Source organism: Microtus pennsylvanicus, chromosome 18 (genome assembly GCF_037038515.1).
Source record: "Microtus pennsylvanicus isolate mMicPen1 chromosome 18, mMicPen1.hap1, whole genome shotgun sequence".
NCBI lineage: Eukaryota > Metazoa > Chordata > Mammalia > Rodentia > Cricetidae > Microtus > Microtus pennsylvanicus.
In genome coordinates this window covers 5,469,358-5,489,633 of record NC_134596.1, presented here as the reverse complement: position 1 = coordinate 5,489,633, position 20,276 = coordinate 5,469,358, and the positions used below count along the sequence as shown (strand labels likewise).

At 40.8% G+C, this 20,276-nt stretch overlaps 1 protein-coding gene across 1 annotated transcript; it reads right to left on the bottom strand.

Moving 5' to 3' along the window:
- Positions 1–5,707: 5,707 nt before the first annotated feature.
- Ccdc179 (coiled-coil domain containing 179) lies at positions 5,708–9,397 on the bottom strand. The gene is made up of 4 exons (XM_075952406.1): positions 9,350–9,397; positions 8,562–8,606; positions 7,015–7,119; positions 5,708–5,942 (listed from the first exon to the last, which is right to left on the bottom strand). Exons 1-4 carry the CDS (start codon positions 9,395–9,397, stop codon positions 5,928–5,930), a joined length of 213 nt encoding a protein of 70 aa, XP_075808521.1. The 3' UTR covers positions 5,708–5,927.
- Positions 9,398–20,276: the final 10,879 nt, after the last annotated feature.

Here is a 20,276-nt window from a genome sequence, read left to right as displayed (position 1 = left end):
GAGAAGACGGTTGGGAGAGCAGGAACTTTGGCCTCTGATCCCCTAAACCCGCAGTCCAGTTTGCTGTCAGCTGCCGTGTCTGCCTCTCAGTGGGGTCAGTGCTGTATCGCGGAGTCGGCAGGATGAGAAAGCCGCCTCTTCTTCCCGTCTCAGAGGCAGACGCTGGCGACTCGCGTTTCCCTCATGGGAAAGCTATACAGTCCAACCAGAAAGACTTCCATGAACCGCGGCCCAGATTTCCAAACAGTAAGATTCCCCTGGCGACTGCTTAAAATTAGATTTAGAAACGCTAGGGCCCGCCTGACATTCATGTCCAGCCCATGTCTCCTCACACCAAGGCTTTGCAGTTAATCTGCAAATTTAAGGCATTTCCAAAATGCAGCTGTTTGCCCTCAAACACGGCGCGTGTATTCTTTCTTTTCGATGGGACAATTGACAGTTATGTATGTATACGTTCTGTCTGCTGGACGGTGTAAATCGGTGCCATTTCCATTTCTTGTTTTCATTATTTCTTTTCTTCCTTCTCCCAGCCTTCTTTTTCTGTCTGGTTCTATTTCTCTGCTTTCATCATGGATTACACATTATGGTTAATGGGACAAATGCTTCCAATTTCTTGGGTAAACACACAGAAACTATTATTTGAAGTTGCTGGGCTTCAAAATAGTACAAATATATTTCAATTTTTGTTTCTTACAGACATGTGAGAATTTACTTCCACATTAACTTGGAACTTTCAGTTTTTCCATTTTCAAGAATTTTTACACTTTGATAGTTTCAGGTTTTGATAAATTCATGGAACTACAAAGTACAATTAACACAAATTCATCCAAAATGTAAAGTTACTGATGACCATGGCTCTCAAGTTTCCTTCACCTTAACCAAATCCCTATTTCTTCCTAGTCATCTCTGACCTCCCTATTCTTAGAGTTTACATTAGAAATCTTTCCATGTTAAATTATTTCTCTGCCTCTTTAAGGTGTTCTCTTCCTAGCCTCTTAGCAGCTCTGTAGCCCAGACCTTTAGCAAGGACCAGAGTGTCACTTCTGAAAGACGACACTCAGAAATGGGTGGCATCTCTATTTCCCCATCTCTGTAGGAGCCCTGAGTGTCTGACTCTCTCAGTGCCAGTCAGCAGAGGCAGATGGTCCAAGGGCATGGGATATCCTATATCCTGACACCTTTCAGCTTCTTTCCCTTTGGTTCCTGTGACGGCGAATCTTGGTTGCCAATTCACACCCGATTAAGTAATTGCCTTTTTCATGTTAGCCTGTGGGCACATCTGTGGAACATATTCTGGATTGACAATGGATATAGGAGAGCCTCTCCTACTGCGGGTGGGATGATCATCCCTAGCCAGGAGGGCTTGGCTTGTGCAAGAAAAGTAGCTAGGCTTCAGACAGGGGGCAAGGTAATAAGCAGTGTAGTTCCCGGGTTTCTGTTTCAAGTTCCTTCCTTGACTTCTGCTTGGCTTCCCTAGATGATGAAGAACCACAGCCTGTTATATGAAGTCAACCCGTTCTTCCCATGTTGGTTCTAGTCAGTGTCTTATCACAGCAATGGGAAGCAAACCAAGAGTAATTTCAAGGTGTGCATATCACTCCAACCTTTTATTGCAGTGCACTCAAGCTCTATTTTCTTGATTGTTCAATTCTATTAAAATCCTTCATTAATATCGGTTTTTCAATTGATATATTGTAACTGAAAGATTTATTTAATAAATGGAGGGAAACTATTTGCAATGCAAAGTAATTCTATTTCCAACCTTTTCATTACTTGAGATGAAGGAGTCCACAGAAGTGTTATATGATAGTTTTATGGGAGAAAACTTGGAGGAGCTTTATGTAAGGTGGATATGCCATTATCTAGGAAAATAATGGTACAGCAGAGTGAAGGCTGGGATGATAGGCTACTAGCCTGTTAGGTAACATGAGGCTTTGTCGAGCTCTGACACAAGCCCATGTGTGCCCAGTGTCATTGTTGGCACAACTGCTTCCTTCTCTGTGCTGGTTAGAGTTTTGTCAACTTGACACAAACTAGAAGCATCTGGGAAAAGGGAACTGCAATTGAGAAAATATTTCTATCAGATTGTCCTTAGACAAATCTAACAGGCATTATATTGACTACTGATTGATGGGAGAGGGCATATCCCACTGTGGGTAGTGCCACCCCTTGGCCCATGGTCCTAGGATGTTTACAAAAGCAGGCTGAACAAACAGAGAAAAGAGGAGCGAGCCAGTTAGTAGCACTCCTCCACAGCCTCTGTTTCAGTTCCTGCCTCCAGGCTTGTGCCTTGTGCTCCTGCTATGACTCCCTCAGTCATAGAGAATAGCCGGGGTTGTGAGCTGAAATAGAACCCTTTCCTTCCCAAGTTGCTTTGAGTCGTGTATTTATTATAACGATACGAAACAGACTAAGACACTCCCAATTTTGAGAGTAGATAAACCCTGATAACATTCATTTGATGTTTTCTGCTGTCCTGGGCTTAAGAAAGTGTGCTATAGAAGTGTGTATTATTAATCTTTTCTATAGCAGAAAAGACAGGCATGACCTGGCAGGCAGCCTACCTGGCATAACTGTGCTTCTAAATAAGAAGCATGACACACCATGCTCCTGAGGATGTCCAAAAGTCAGAACACTGAAATCTAAAGGGGTGTGAGTAGCGGAAAGCGGGCCTGCTAAAGAGTCTGCACTCTCTTGGTCTCCTTTTAGATGTTTCTCCTGGGATCTCCTAGTCAAAGAAACCAGGGCAGAATCAGAAATTTGCCTCCTATCAGAGAGTGACTCAGACCCGGGGGCTAAAGTGCCTGCCAGGGAAAGAGAGGAATTAAAGTGCAAAAGCTTAAGTTAGAAACATTTGATCCGAGTTCCTGCAAATAAATCCTTGGTTTTCTGTAGAGGGCCTCTTTGATCTAGAGCTGTGGCAGAGAGCTCTGTATAATGGAGATAGGATTTTAGTGTAGGGTCAAACATCAGAACCCAACTCACCAACCCCTGAGCCCCAAAACACACCTTCCTAGTCACAAACGCCCATCAATTCCTAAGCCCTAAATACTGCAAATCCTCAGGCTTGACTTGATATCTCACCAATTCCCACCCTGGAAATCTCCATCCTGGAAAACTCCCCCCAAAACTCTGTATAAGCCTATCTCCTGCTCAGGTCCCTGCTGCTTCTCTCCTGAGCAGAGGCAGCCACCCTCCTGGGATTTTCCCTCCTATTAAGTCTCTTGCATGGGATTTGTTGTGCAGTATAACTTTGGGGTATTTCTTGGCTTCAGGCTGCCAGGATCCCTTTCCCCTCAGAGCTGTAACACTTACATAGGGGAAACCTCTCCCCTTGGAGTTGTAACACCTCCACTGGAGAAGATTTCCCTTCAGAGCTGCAACACTTGTACTGGGGAAGCCTTTCTCTTCAGAGCTGTATCACAGTTAGGACTGGACACTCCTTGTCTGACTCTTTCGATCCTATTATTACAGTGATAATCGGGCACCTACGTGAGGGGGAGAAAACACTTAAGCAATTACAAGCTTTCCTAGTGGCAGAGAGAGATGGGGAGAATGAAAAAGAAGAGGAAGGAGGGAATCAAGATGGCACTGATACAAATTCTTGCTGTGCCACAAAAGAGTGTGCATTTGACAAGAAGGAGGAAGTCAGTAAGGCACCGAAAGTGTGATGGGATGGAAGACCTCCTCTCGATGCCAACTTTATACCCATCCTTGAATGCATCGCTTGAACAGTGAAGCTTAGAAAGTGAAGAATCTCAGGCGCCTCCACATTCTTCTCCTTTCTCACAGCTTTGGGCAAGGCGTGATGATTGCTGGCAGAATCAGCAACCCAAAGTCTCAACTTTTCCACCAAATATAAATCCTACCCAGAAGAGAGTTTAGCATAGAATCCACATGACCTTACAACCATCCAGCATCTTCAGACTGCTTGTCGAGATGACAGACGTTATTCTCCATGTGTAATGCAATTATTAAAATTGATGGGCATGAATTGAAACATGTCAGGTGATTATAAACAGCTGAGCTGAGCATGTACTAGCCCTTGGGCTTTTTGACTTAGAATGCATATATTTATGATCACTGTGAACTTCCGGCTGAGAGAAAAAGAAACTCAGGTATCCCATTAAATATGAATACATTACTCAGGAAAGAGCATCAGCTGCTGAGTACCTTATCACCTGCTGAGCAAGACCTTGAACCTTCTCAGTATTTTGACCATGTTCATCTCTGTGTTCTAAGGGCTTAGGAGGCTGTGCCCTCTGCAGGGCACATAAAGTTTCAGAGACTTAAGACAGGAACCTACTGAGCCTTTTATTAAATTTCTAGATAGAGTATAAAGTTCCATGGAGTGGAAACCACAGCATGCTAAGACAGCTAGCCTACTGTGATGCCAGCTTGCTTGTGATGGAGCCACATAAGAGATACAGAGGTTGCTCGGTCTGATAAGGAATGTCCCTCTGGATGACTGGATCCTTGTAAAGTTTCCATACCCTAGTCTTGGAGAGTTACTTATTTTTGGAGAGTTGGGAGTAGCTTACTGCTATCAGTTGATTCCTCTGTTGTCAGCTAAATGCCCCGTGTGATGAACAAGGGCTGTGCATGCTGCTGGTAGGTGAATGTGATAGATTGTGGAGCTTACTAGTCTGACCTGTATTGACTGGCCTCACACATGCAGCTACGCAGTCCCCAGCAGTCAGTGGGAGCTATCTGCCTGCTCATTACACTTTGTAGCTTGTCCCGTCAACAGCAGCTAAACTAGGTGCCTTGATTTCTTGTTCTCCTCAGTGCATCGTCAACTCGGGAAATTTATGAACTCTGCTCTGAAGAGGGACCCTAAAAAGAAAGCCCACACTAGCTCAGAAGTGAGTATAATAAAGGGTTATTTATTTAGGAGTGGGCTCACAGAGCACAGTCCTCTGATGGGGAAACAGGAATGGAATCCAGCAGCCAGAAGAGAGACAAAGCACAGGCACGTTCTTCACATCAGCATTTATATTATAAGAGGCCACTCCCAAGTGGCCTGGTAATTTAAAGGCTACTGGCTGAAGGAGTTCCTACAGCTCTGCCCAGGCTCCCCTTCCTGGCTTGTAGCACAGTATGGAACCTTCTTCTAGGCAGCCTGTGGTACAACCTGATAGATCAAGTTTACTTCTTATATTCTTGAAAAACATGTCATGTTTGCTACTATTGTTCAATTTCTGGAAATTATAACTTTTAAATATTCCATTCTATCTTCTGGTGGTTTATCATAGTTTCTCATTTTTGTCTATATTTTTAAAAATGAAATTCCTTGTGTCCCACTTACCACTTTTGAAACTACAGAAACCTGGCCAGTTCCATTGCTGACTTTGAACAGCTGTGAATAGTTTAGACAACAGTCACTATTCCATTTTCAAGTCAGACATTACTTACCAAAAAGTGTCATTTTCCTACACCAGATGCAGTTACTATTTATTTTTCATATCAACAGAGAACTTCATTTCAGTTCTGCATAGAAAATGTTCTGTGGATTTTGATTTAAGTGACAATTTTGTTTATATTACACTTTATTTGAAGTACCAACCCAAATCATCGTAAATCTAGAGGGGATATTATGCTGTTATTTTCCTAACATTGAAGGGTCGCTCCCAATATCTAAGTAAACTATATACCTAATTGCAACAATTGAAACACAAATATATTTTTAAAATCTTTACATATTGAGATACCAGTTTACCCCAAAAATATCTACAGTGATGAGCTATATACTTAATAAAATTTAGAAGCCCACAGCCTGGTTGTTGAGTGCAAGTTCTGTGTTTATTTTGCAGAATGATGGAACATTCCTTTATTCTTCAGATGAAGCTAAGCCATGACCTGTTTTTCAATGTCAGAATTCCACATATTTTCACCTAGAGAATAGGTTCATCTAGAAGACTCCAGGCTTATTCGGATGACCACTAAGCAGGAGTAGAACACACAGATAAAAAGAAAAAGGCAATTAAAATTTATGTAAGGAAAATTTATATAAACTACCAATTATCTCACTCTTAAGACTGAGGTCTTTTTATGCAAGCAGTTTTGCATACAACAGTTCTTAATTACAACAAGCATTCTTCAGTGTGTTAATCAGTCACTACACGATATCCAGAAAATTACATAGTGTTCACTGATAAAAAAAAATGGGTTGGGCCAATGAGATGTCTCAGCAGATAAAGGCACTTTCTGCTAAGCCTGACTTTTGAGTTTGATCCCTCTAACACATATGAGGGAAGGAGAGGATCAACTTCTCTACGGTCATGTCTTCTGTCTTCCACATATATCCCTTGGCACATACATGTTCATCCAAATGTGTATACTCCACAATAAAGAAATAATATTTACATTTAAAAGTGGATTATCAAGACATTAAAGCATGTGGTGGAACCTTGAATGTATATTACTAAGTGAAAAGAGCCACTCTTAAAAGCTGCATGCTGGATGATTTCTATCACATGACAACCTGCTAAGGGCTCTTAGATTCCCAGTACCCGCACTAGGTGGCTCACAACCACCTCTCATGCCAGGGGACATGATAGCCTCTTCTGGCCTCTATGGGGACCGGGACACACATAGCATCTACTCACACAGACACACTCACATAACGTATATATGTATATAAATACATACTTTAAACTTTAAAAAGTTGCAATCAGTGTAGAGAATTTTCTAAAATTTCAAGTGTTAATTATAGGCTAAATAAATTATTGTTTAGGAAATTTTGTAATTCATTTTTAAGGTTTAAACAATTAACCTCAGACCACACAATGAACAGACAATATATCTTCAGAGCTCAAACTCCATGTTCTCAGCAGGAGACAGTTGCTGAGTAGACTTAAACCATGATAATTTGGTAAAAGGAACATTAAGGGTCTCCCTGGAGTGGCATTACAAATTGTTGCAGAGAAAATTAAAGAGTGATCAGGTGCACTAAAAAGCAGGATGCTGGTAGCAAGTGAGGACTGTCCATTTCTGAAAGTGCTCGACACTTACTGTAATTCCTGGATCTGGAACGGGGGCAGGCCTTGCAAACTTTTTTCCCAATTTCCTCTTCTCCTTCTTTAGGTTTTGCATGTAGTGGATACGTTTATCCAAAGACTTAAGGAACATTGAGAAACAAAACAAAACAAAACAAAAAAAAAGAACCTCTCAGATCATATGAAGCTAACATGTGCTTGATTTTTGGTTTGTGTCAATAACATGATCAGAGCAACACACAGTCTACTTGGCTAATAGAGGCAGGGAAGAATCACAAAACAAAACCCCAAGCTATTTCTTTTCAATTTGACACCCTCTGTAGCATCAGGAAAACTGCCAGAGGGCCTTGTTCACTCAATTCCCATTAATTAATTAAACTATGTCAGTTTCTATAAACCCAGATTCATGATCATATATTTTCAATTTTATTTCAAATGTAATTTCATTCCAAATGTTCAAATGGATAGTCTTATTACATGCTTCGTTTCACACACCCCATGTCCCTGAAAGAGTGGGTCTACTTTTTAATCTGGCTCCAAAATCCAGCCTTTTATGTCACCATTGTGTGGCATCTGTGAGTACCCTAAGCCCAAAGAATGAAAACCGAATGCCTTGAAGAGATGGCGTACAGTGTAGGGACAACTGTTGATGGAAGAGTCAGTGTGGTGCTCTGCACACAGTGACAGGCACCCAAATCGATGAAAAGTTCGCTTCCCCATGATCCAAACATTACCCTCCTGTGTAAGTAACGAGAAGGTCCTCTGTGCATGGGGAGGACACATGTACTCAAATGCACACAGTAACGCTGTCCGTTGTAGAAGGATGTTGAGCCAACCCAATGTGACAAACAAGAAGGGGCATAATGAGCTGTGGTTTGTTCCACAACAAAACATTAAGCAGCAATGGGAATGAGGGAACCGCAATTATGCACAGCATTTACTAAGGAATCAGTGTTGAGTTTTCTGACTCATATTTATAAAATTCAAAGCTAAGAAAATGTTACCAGTGCACGTAAAGAGGCACATATACGTGGCAATATATTAAAAGCAAGTGGCTGAAAAATATTCGAAATCATGTTTATGTCGGGAGAGATACAGGGAGCTAAAATGGAGGCTGCCTCTGGGTGGATTTGGGGACACTCACAATGTTTCAATTCCATAAGAGTAATATCTGTTTTATTACTCTAATTTACAATTTATATATGCTGTATATATATAATGAAGCATATATAAGATATATATATATATATACACACACATACACACACACACAACCTAATCAAGACCAGGCGGTGGTGGCGCGCGCCTGTAATCCCAGCAATCGGGAGGCAGAGGCAGGCGGATCTCTGTGAGTTTGAGACCAGCCTGGTCTACAAGAGCTAGTTCCAGGACAGGCTCCAAAACCACAGAGAAACCCTGTCTCGAAAAACCAAAAAAAAAAAAAAAAGACCTATTATAGTAGTCCCAGGACTCTAACTGTCTGAGGGATGCATTGACGATGTGTCTGATTATTGACAAACATACATGCAGGCATAAGTTAAAAACATTTCAAACAAAATTTACCTGCCTGGTAGAAACATCTGAAGTGTGGCGCCTTCGTGTTCCTTCCTATGCAATTTGTAAAAATGCACACTACGTCAAAATAAAGCAGAGAAGAGACCCATCTCTTTAAAATTTGTGTTCTAGGTATCATTGCAGGCAAGAGGCAGGACAAGAGAAAGAGCAGCTGAGTATAATTGAAAGAGGGTGGAGAGCCAACTGTGAGCCATATTATAGGGACAAGCTGAGTGCTGGCTTCATTCCAGGAAGGAGATGTATGAAACCCGAAAAGTGTCACAATTGGGTCGGCATGTGAATTTTGAGCAGCCACCCTGAATGCATGGAAGAGTGGGTCTACTTTTTAATCTGGTTCCCAAATCCAGAAAACTGGAGCAATTGAAGTCATGGGGCACCGGGAGGAGTGGGTGTTCTTCAGGAGTCCCCCACCTCCTCCACCCATAAAGTGTCTTTTCAATACTTCTCTTTCCCAACTTTAATCCAACTATAACCTTAAACCTTGAAGGTAAATGTCCATTCCATTTCTCAGTATTGAGAACTTGCATGTGTCCCATGCTCCTCTTTTATCTAACCCCTCACCCACCCCTCATCCTCCACTGTGGGTCAACACAACTAATAGATCAGGCCCAACTCAAGCAAGCACTGTGGCGCATTTTCCTCCTCAGGGGTCTTCCTAGGATCCTAGAATCTAGTCTCTTTCGCTCAAGATTCAAGTTGGATCCTTGGATGAATGCTTGGGGTGCAGGGCTAGGGTAAATTTGGCTAGAACAGAGTTAAGACCTCAGAGGACTCACTGGGTAGACTTGGGCGGGCTCCTCATCTCGAACACGCGGAAAACACATGCTGCAGAGCCATAGGGTGCCTAGGCACCTATTGCCTAAAGATGGGGCCACTCATGTCTCTGCAGCCCTGTCCCACCCCGCCATCACAATTCTCTTTATTTTCTCATCTTGGGACCCGCCCTTTACCTAAATCCAGTGCCCAGGAGGCTGAGACACAGCTTCTGGCTATCTACAAAACCTCAGGCTGCTATACTTCCCTGTATACTGTTCTACATGCTCCAAAGTCACAGAAATCACCTGCTTGTTTGCTAGGCAAGCCCCTGGTTAATGCATCTAATCCGCATCTGTCTCATTAGCCTCTCTCTGTTCTGATTGGAAACTCTATCTACTCACTATTTCCCATCACGATTTCCGGCTGGACCAATCCTGCTCCTTACCTCTGACCCCCTGTGACTTTCAGTACAAAGTGGTCCAGGATTGGGGGGTGGTGAACATGGCTGCCTTGCACTCAGCCTTTCTGCCCAGGTGAGTCCTCAGCACAGCTCCCCACTTCATGTTGGTGTGCTAGGCATTTCCTGCTGTCCTGCTGCAGCTGGGCTCAGATCCCGAGACAGGGCTGAGAGCATGGGCACAAAGAAACATCTTACCACCAGATGAGTTTCACACAAGTGGAAGTTCTGAATAGATTGACCTGTCCTCACTTATACTTCAGAAACAAACGTGCATTTCCAAACTTTCAGTTCCAAACAACTTTTAAACCAAAAACAATGCTCAGTGTTTTTGCGAGTTTGGCTAAATATAGAACCAGGCACACCCTGTCCTTACAAAAGCTAAACGGTGATACACATAGGCACACATTCCCAAGAACAACAATATCACTAGACACATAACAAAGCATATTTACAGAAATAGGGGTGATTTGCCATAAGCTGCTTGCATAGAGTTAGCTTGTATGTCCCTAACTGTTCCTGTGTCCTATAAAAGGGCCCTGAAATGCTAAGCCTCTCTCCAAAGGGCGAATTTGATCGGGCACTCTTTTCCCATCATGCCACACCATTACTAATGTCTGCCTTTTCCCAGAGTTGGGAGTCATAATTGATGTGCCTATTAACTTTTATTACCTCTGATTCTTTTCGCGCTGAATCAGAAAATTTCCCAGGGTCTGGAGTAACAGCTGTTATTTTTAGATAAGAAACCCAAGAAGCATCAGTTCCTAAAGAATTTTAGGAGAAAATATTTGAGAAAAAACTGAAGTTTCTGGGCATGATTACATCTGTCTCATGCATGACTGACGAAGGGAGACTAAAACCACCAAGAGAATCATCAATATTATGAGAGAGAAGAGAGTGTGCAGTCTGTGCTGTCCCAGAAATACCCTGTGTACTCAAAAATACTAAGGCCCACTGGTTCTTGCCAGGAGGGAGACCTTCTCAGTGGACTTTGTTTCATGGAACCTCATTGGACAAGCATCCATCTGCCGACCCAAAACTAAGCCACACAGATCCCAACAATTTTCTATTTGTGCTATGCAGAATTCTCCCCAAACTTCTCATTCCAGTTTTTTTGTTGTTGTTGCTGTGATAAACACCAACTCGTAGATTAAATGAAAAAGGCCCTCATAGGCAGATATATCTGCATGCTTAGTTCCCAACTGATGAACTCTTTAGGGATGTTTAGGGGGTGTGTCCTTGAGTAGGTATGTCCTTGTTGGAGGAGGTGTGTTAATGGGTGTCTTAGGTTTTCTATTGCTGTGATGAAACACCATGACCAAAAAGCAAGTTGTCAAGGAAAGGTTTATTTGACTTACACTTCTACATTGTAGCTCAACACTGAAGGAAGCTAAGGCAGGAACTTGAGCAGAGCAGGAACCTGGAGGCAGGAGTTGATGCGGAGGCCAGGGAGGGGTGTTACTTATAGTTTTTCTCATCAGCCTGTTTTGTTATGGAACCTAGGACTGCCAGTCTATATATAGAATCAACCACAATGGGCGGGGGTCTCCCAAATCAATCACTAATTAAGAAAATGCCCTACAGCTGAATTATGAAGGCCTTTTCTCAATTGAGTCCTTTCAGATGGTTCTAGCTTGTGTCAAGTTGACGTAAAACTAGTTAGAACACTGGGGGTGAGCTTTGAGGTCTCAAGAGCCCACACCAGGTTCACTGTCTCTTTCTCTGCGTAACTTCTAAGGGTCAGGATATAAAGCACTCAGCTACTTCTCCAGTATCATTTTTGCTTGTCTGCTCCCATGTCCCTTGCCATGATGATAATGGACTGAAACCCTCTGAAGCTGTAAGCAATCCCCAAATTAAATGCTTTCTTTTAAACTAGTTTCCTTTGTCATGGTGCATGCACATCAATAGAACGCCAATGAGGACCCACCATGACCAAAAGCAACTTGGGGAGGAAAAGTCTTAATTGCTTACACACCCACATCACAGCCCATCATCAGTTGAGGGAAATCAGGAATGGCAGTCACGGCAGAAACCTAGAGACAGGAACCAAAGCATGGGGGAATGCTGCTTACTAGCTTGTTCCCTGCCTCATGCTCAGTCTACTTTCTTCCAGGGCAATTTCCCAAGCATGCAACAGCAAGATAATTCCCCATTGATATTTCTACAATATTCTACAAGATAATTAATCATATATATATATATATGTATGTATATATATTTCTACAATGTCGTGTTTAAGATGTGGTGCATTTACTTATACTGTACAATCCTTGTTTTAATGATGCAAAGATGTGTTGCATTGTTTTATTCTGTATTTGTTTAACTCTGTAATGCTGTGTTACTTTGCCTGCCTAAAACACCTGATTGGTCTAATAAAGAGCCGAATGACCAAAAGCTAGGCAGGAGAAAGGACAGGCAAAACTGATAGGTAGAATAAAAAAAGAAGAAGAAGAGAGGAGGAGCGAGAAAAGGAGGCTAGGACTCCAAGGACCAGATGCCCAGCCACACATAGAGTAAGAAGGAAAGAAAGTTGTATAGAATAAAGAACGGTACAAAGCCCAGAGGAAAAATGTAGATAAAGAGAAGTGGGATAGTTAAGTTAGAAAAACTGGCTAGAAACTAGCCATGCTAAGGCCAGAAATACCAAAGTAATAATTAATCTCCATGTATTTATCTGGGAGATGTGTGGTGAGCTCCCAAAGGGTGAAAAAACAAAATTAAACAGAACAAAAGCCAACTACACACTACAGAGCAGTCCTATCAAGGTAATTTTTCAATTGAAGTTCCCCTGTCCAGGTTCCTCCAGACTGTGTCAAGTTGGCAATAGAACCTAAAGCAGAACATTGTTTTTTCTCTATTACAGTCTATGAACCTCCATGTCAGAGCAATTTCTTTTCTTTGATATTCTTTTTTAATTAACTAATTATTTTTTTAAAAAGAAGACAAACTATCTTTTTTCATTATACATAGCAATCCAAGTTTCCACTCCCACCCGCCCTCCCATTCCCTCCACATACCCTCCCACCCATCCCTAATCCAATCCTCAGAAAGGGTAAGGCATATTGCTTTGTGGAGGGTCCAAGGCCCTCCCCACTATATCTAGGCTATTCTCTTCTCAAGAGAATAGGTTCCCCAAAAGATAGTACATGCAGTAGGAATAAATCCTGGTGTCACTGCCAGTGCCCCCCCCCCCAGTCTGCCCCAACCATGCAACTTTCAACCATATTCATAGGCACTAGTTGGGTCCTATGCTTGTTCCCTCAGTCTGTCTGGAGTTGGTGAGCTACCATTAGCTCACGTAGACTGTTTAGTGGGTTGACACATCTTGGTTTTGACCTCTTTGCTCATATTCTCATTCCTCCCACTTTTCAACTGGACTTTGGGAGCTCAGTACAGTGATCCAGTGCGGGTCTGTGCTTCTGTTTCCATCAGCTGCTGAATGAAGATTTTATGGTGATAATTAAGATATTCATCAGTCTGACTACAGGAAAAGTCAAGTTCGGGCCCCACTCTTCTATTGTTTAGGGTCTTAGCTGAGGTCATCCTTGTGAATTCTTGGCAATTTCTCTAGAGCCAATAATGGCTCCCTCAATCAAGGTATGTCTTTCCTTGCTCTCATCTCTATCCTTCCTCCATCTGGACTATCCCATTCCCTTAAGTTCACCTCATCCATTTCCTTCTCCTCCTAACCCCCATGTTCCCAATTTTGTCAGGCAATCTTATCTGTTTCCACTTTCCAGGTGGATCTATATATGTTTTTCTTAGGGTCCACCTTATTACTTAGCTTCTCTAGGATCATGAACTATAGACTCAATATCCTTTGTTTATAGCTAGTATCCATTTATGAGTGAGTACATGCCATATTCATCTTTTTGGGTCTGGGTTACCTCACTCCAGATAGTGTTTTTTAATTCTACCAGTTTGCATGCAAAATTCAAGATGTCATTGTTTTTACTGCTGAGTAGTACTCTAATGTATAAATTTGCCACATTTTCTTTATCTGTTCTTTAATTGAGGGGCATCTAGTTTGTTTCCAGGTTCTGACTGTTACAAATAATACTGCTATGAATATAGTTGAACAAATACATTTGAAGTATGATTGAGCATCTTTTGGGTATATTCCCATAGTGGTATTGCTGGATCCTGAGGTAGGTTGATGCCCAATTTTCTGAGAAGCCATCATAATAATTTCCAAAGTGGTTGTACAATTTTCATTCTTACCAGCGATGGATAAGTGTTCCCCTTACTCCACATTTTCTCCAGCATAAGCTATCATTGGTGTTTTTTTTTTTATCTTAGCCATTCTGACAGGTATAATAAGATGGTATCTCAGAGTTGTTTTGACTTGCATTTCTCTGATGGCTAAGGATGTTGAATGTTTCCTTAAGTATCTTTTGGCCATTGTTGAGAATTCTCAGTTTAGTTCTGTACCCCATTTTTAGTTGGTTTATTTAGAATTTTAATGTCTAGTTTCTTGAGTTCTTTATATATTTTAGAGACCAGACCTTTGTCTGATGTGGGGTTGGTGAAGATCTTCTCCCGTTCTGTAGGTTGCCTTTTTGTCTTAATGACAGTGTCCTTTGCTTTACAGAAGCTTCTCAGTTTCAGGAGGTTCCATTTATTTATCGTTGCTCTCAGTGTCTGTGCTACTGGGGTTATATTTAGGAAGTAGTCTCATGTGCCCATGCATTGAGGACTTCTTCCCACTTTCTCTTCTATCAGGTTCAGAATAATCAGATTTATATTGAGGTCTTTAATCCATTTGGACTTGCATTTTGTGCATGGGGATAGATATGAATCTATTTTCATTCTTCTACATGTTGACATCCATTTGTACCAGCACTATTTGTTAAAGACACTTTCTTTTTTCCACTGTATTATTTTTGCTTCTTTGTCAAAAATCAGGCGTTCATAGGTGTGTGGATTAATATCCGGGTCTTCTATTTGATTCCATTGGTCAACTGTTTTTATGCCAGTACCAAGCTGTTTTCATTACTGTAGCTCTGTAATAAAGCTTTATGTCAGGGATGATGATGCCTCTAGAAGTTCCTTTATTGTACAGGATTGTCTTGGGCACCCAGGTTTTTATGTTTTTCCATATGAAGTTGATTATTGTTTTTCAAGTTCTGAGAAGAATTGTGTTGGGATTTTGATGGGGATTGCATTGAATCTATAAATTGCTTTTGGTCAGATTGCCATTTTTACTATGTTTATCCTACCTATCTAAGAGCATGAGAGATCTTTTCATTTTCTGGTATCCTCTTCAATGCCTTGCTTCAGAGACTTAAAGTTTTTGTCAAATAGGTCTTTCACTTCTTTGGTTAGAGTTACCTTAAGAAATTTTATGTTATTTGTAACTAAAGGTGATGTTTCTCTGATTTCCTCTCAGCTTCTTTATCATTTGTATATGGGAGGGCTACTGATGTTTTTGAGTTGATCTTGTATCCTGCTATAATTTGTTAGCTGTAGGAGTTCTCTGGTAAGAGTTTTTTTGGGTCCCTTATATAAACTATCATATCAACTTCAAATAACAAAAGTTTGACTTCTTCCTTTCCAATTTGATTCCCCTTGAAATCCTTTTGATTATATTTTTCCTTCCTCTAACTCCTCTCAGATCTTGTTCACTTTAGTCTCGAGTTTATTTGAGAAAAAGACAACTTTTAACTAAGTTTTAGTGATGAAAAGAGCTCCTTTCTATAATTCTCGTCACTCTTAGAATCTCAAATTGCGAAGAAGATGAGGTGAGAACTAGCGTGGTATATTGAAACTCATGTGTCACAGACTGTCCCACTTAGCACGTGTAGAGACTGTGCTCTTAAAAATCCAGATACTCTTTAATTTTGATTGCCATATTGTTTTCTACACTAAGTTTTAATTTTGACAGCAAGAAAAAATATGCAGAATCTACATATGCTACACAGCACTGAGTTTATATGCCGTCCATGATTACCCAAGGTTTAAGCGGCAGTGAAAACAGATAAAGTGGAGAAGCCAGACTTGCAGTGTGGAACAGTTTTCTTGGCTCAAAGTTTAAAAAGTCAACTTAATTTACATATTTGTATCTGTTTATAAATTATGTAATCCTAATGCAAAAGCAGCAGCCTGCAGAGGCTAGAACAGAGTATCCAGGCCTTTGGAACCTGAGTTATACATAGTTGTGAACCACTGTGTGGGTGCTGGGTGCAGAACTCAGATCCCTTGCAAGAGCAGTAAGTACTCTTAACTGCTGAGCCATCTCCCAAGCTCCTTTAAGTATCTTCTTGTGTTCTGCTTTAGATAGATACACTGCATCTCCATCTTTAGATGGTAATTTGGGGCTTATACTGTGTGTAGAATTTCAGGACTTGATCTAGTCAAGCATGTACAAATATTGTTTTTTTCTGTTAAATTTTGTGAGGGTGATTTTTTCCTGAAGTTCAGGTTTACATAAAGAAAGGAACACATCACCCAAGCACAAAGCCTCTTTGTAATAATTCCTGAGAATATTTGAATATTTTTCAAAACTCTTTAGAAGTCAGAATCTACCTACTTTGAAGATACTAATTGCTTCCTTAAACAGGTGGCAAACGTCTTCTCTGGAGACATCCAAGTACTTAGCTTGATTACTGTATCTTCTTAGTGCTTCCAGCAGGTGGCACCAAAGCCACAAAAATTACTGAAGTAAAATTTTGTTGGCCTGGAGTAAATAATGTCTAAACTTCATACTTACTAGCAGAATCTCTACTTTCTGAAAGTAGTTCTCAGATCTTGTAATTCTAAGGACCTTGGTGCTAAAACTCTGAGATGCAGTCATGTGTCCCTGTATCCCTAGACCGAACTGCTCACTTGACTTTACAGTGCCTTTCTATGACACTATCCTACTGTGTTTCCCATGCTCCGCCCTCTTGTCGTGAGTTCTGAGAAGCCTTTTACAATGCACAATTGATAATTTCATCCATAATCTCTGCACTGTGAGAGCTCCCAGTGCTCCTAAAGAAGCAGCTCAGAGCACACACCAAAGATAGTTCTCTGGGCCTCTTACATGTCACTTTTGCCAGTGTCTACATTCTGGGTTGGGACATTTCTCAGATGCTCCCTGAGCCTAAAGGTCTTTTGCATGCTCTTCTTGATTTGCTGAAACTGTTTTTCCACCTGGATCTTACATTCTTCATGAGATGCAGGAATCTCCTCACAGAAATCCACCAAGTGTCTGTGTCTGTAGCAGAGCCCCTGCCATGTACTCCTCTCAGTGGCACACTCCTCTGTAACACACCAAGTGAAGGGAAAGAATTGGTCCCAATATTCTTGCCCAAATTCTTGAGCAAACCATAGGCCTGAGTATGTACTCAACTATAACATTCCCATGGTAAGTGTGTTGGCCATGACAAATGTTGGTAACCTAATGGAATGGATAAAAAAGAAATCTTTAGAGGATTCCAGCATAGGATTGATTTGTAGGAGTTAGACTGTCTTCTATCAACAGGATGTTTTCCCTACAGGAATACTCAGGCTGCAGATGGTGGCTGTCAGCAGGCACCTGTAAGGCTGTCAGAAGGGCGATGATGTCTATTTTTTTTGTCTCCATGGGCTGTCTAAGATCAGAGTTTATATGTAGAACTAATCCGACAATTAAAAATAAACTAAATATATAAAAATAGACCAAACTGTGATAGATGGTGAAGGGATTGTAACCACAGGTGTTCATGGATAATTAATACTGCATTTGAAGCCAGAGGGACCGTTAGGTGAGCTACTATGTCTCTTTGTGCTTTGAGATTATGTGGAGGCCAATGCTGAGTGAGGGAAGCCTCTGTAGAGTCTTGGAATTAACCTGTTTAGGACTTTGAAGGCCTCTGGTTTGCAAGTGTCATATGCCCTTGATAGGACACCATCTGAGAGAGTGTTAACCGGAGTCTTTGCTCAGGTATGTTCCTCTGATCACTAAAACTGTCCACTTCAGATGACTGCCATTTCCTTCCAAATTTTTCTGCCGCACTCACTGATAAACTGATGATATTTTTGGGCTTGGTTAATAAAACATGTTAAACTTATTTTGAGTGCAGGACTACATTCTGTATTTCAAATATGTTAACATGTTCAGTTTTATCCATAAATGTAAAGTACGAGTGAGCCTTCTGTTTCATGGGTTCATTATCAGTTTATTATGTGATGAAAGTTGAGGATTTTATAAAGTCTTGCCCAGTTCCTAGCCTGGAAAACAAACCCAGAATTTCCAAATACAAACATTTCACTCACCCCAAGCTTCAAGCTTTATAAGTTGTGTAAATTAGTGTTGAGGTTCCTGAGGAAGATGGGAATCTATCTACTTCAAGATCCATTTATATCACTCTTGGACATAAATCCAAAGGACAATTAAACCTTTCACAAAGACATTTTCACAACCATGTACTCTGCTGCTCTATTTATAATAGCCAGAAACTAGCACATTTCCAACAATGAAAACATAATACAGTAGAAAGTTCTAAAATATACATCGAGGAAGACAATCTAACTGTATTGTCAAATAATGAGAACACTAGAGTCACAACTGCCCATGTCCTGTAACCAAACGAAGTTTCTAGTATTGGGATTTGGTTACATCAAATTGAGTTGTTCACCAAAGTGCTCGCGTAGGAGCTCCCAAACAACCAAGACTGTTGCCAAAACAATTGGTTGCTCTCCACAAACTGACAGCAAAGCCCACTGCTGAAGACAATACACATACAACTCACTGAACATGGAGAGTTTGAGCTGGTGTCCACAGAGAGCTTCACCCAATATTCTAGCATCTTTGGTACAGAAAGATGCTCTGCAGACCACTAAAAGGGAAACATAATCACCAAGACAACCATAACCCTCTTTTCTACGATGGTGTCCTGCCTGCAAGACATACTAAGGTAGTCACAACCTTCCTATTTTGTGATGCTTTAATATAGTTCCTCATGTTATGGTGATCTCCAACAATAAAATTATTCCATTGCTACTTCATAATTGTAATTTGATTACTGTTATAAATCTTAATGTAAATATCTAATATCTGATCATATATCTATCTGATATGTGACTGACCAAAAGGGTCAAGAGTCTCAGGCTGAGAACTCAGGCTGTGCTAAGGCAAAGATGGCATAAAGTTTGTGGGAATAACCAACTAATATCTAATTTAGCCTAAGACTACTCCTTGAGATGGAACCCATACCTAACATTGTCTGAATAATCAAAAACCTGAGATGAGAAAGCCAAGAGACTTAGACTAAACCAAAATATTGCTGTTCTAAAAAACAAAACAAAACAGAAAACAGCAATAAAATAACTCCCAATGGCATTCTGATATACTCATAGATCATTGCTTTTTGGGGGGCATTATTAGGTATCATTAGAGAAATTCTTCCTGCAGCTCATGAGAACAAATACAGAGAGACAGGTATTATATAGAGAGTGAGAGACTTTGGAATACTTTGCTCTAAACTTGATGCCTCCATCAAAACCTTCCCCTCAGAGAACCCTGTGGAAGAGAAGACAGAAAGAGTGTAAGAGCCAGAGGAGATGGAGGACACCAAAAGAACAAACCCCAAAGCACATATGCACTAACAGAGACTGTGGCTGCATGCATAGGGTTCTTCAGGGCTCTGTACCAGGTCCTCTGTGTATTGATTATGGCTTCCAGTTGAGTGTTTTTATGGGTGTCCTAAATGTGTAGACTAGTGGATCTCTGATTCTTGTGCATTCTTTTGGGTTCTTCTCCTCTTTGTTTTATCCAATTCAGATATCTTAGATTTTGTTTTGTTTTATTATATTTTTTTACCCCTTATAAACTTGCTAGTGTTTTAATGAGAGACAGAGAGGGAGTGAATCTTGGTGGGAAGGGAGGTGGGGAAGAACTGAGAGAGTAGAGGGAGGGAAAATAATAATCAGAATATATTGTGTGAAAAATCCATTTTCAATAAAAGGAAATGAAAAAGCATGTAAATATGAAGCTAAGTGTAAACTAACCCAGATAAGAAGCAAATATAACAGGAGAGGTAGAGAGCAGAGATGCATGTTTATATTCAGCAAAAGAAGTGATCTTTTCAGATTAAGAAGGGGCTGCACACACTTTTGTCTGCACTTACAGTACATGAGACCATGCCCAAAGTGACAGATATCTTAAAGGTTGTTGGCTGAAGGAGTTCCCACAGCAAGTATTCTTTCTTATTCTGTATGTTTGGTGTTTTGATTATTGTGTGGCTTTTTTTGGTCTAGTCTATTTGGTGTTCTGTAAGCTTTTTGTATCTTCAAAAGCATATCCTTCTTTAGGTTGGGAAAGTTTACTTCTATGATTTTGTTGAATATATTTCTGAGCATTTGAGCTGAAATTCTTCTCCTTTCTCTTTCTATTATTCTTAGGTTCAGTCTTTTCATGGTGTCCAAGATTTCCTAAATGTTTTATGTTAAGAATATGTTAGATTTAACATTTTCTTTGACCGAGGAATCTATTTCCTATATCATGTCGTCAACACCTGAGATTTTCT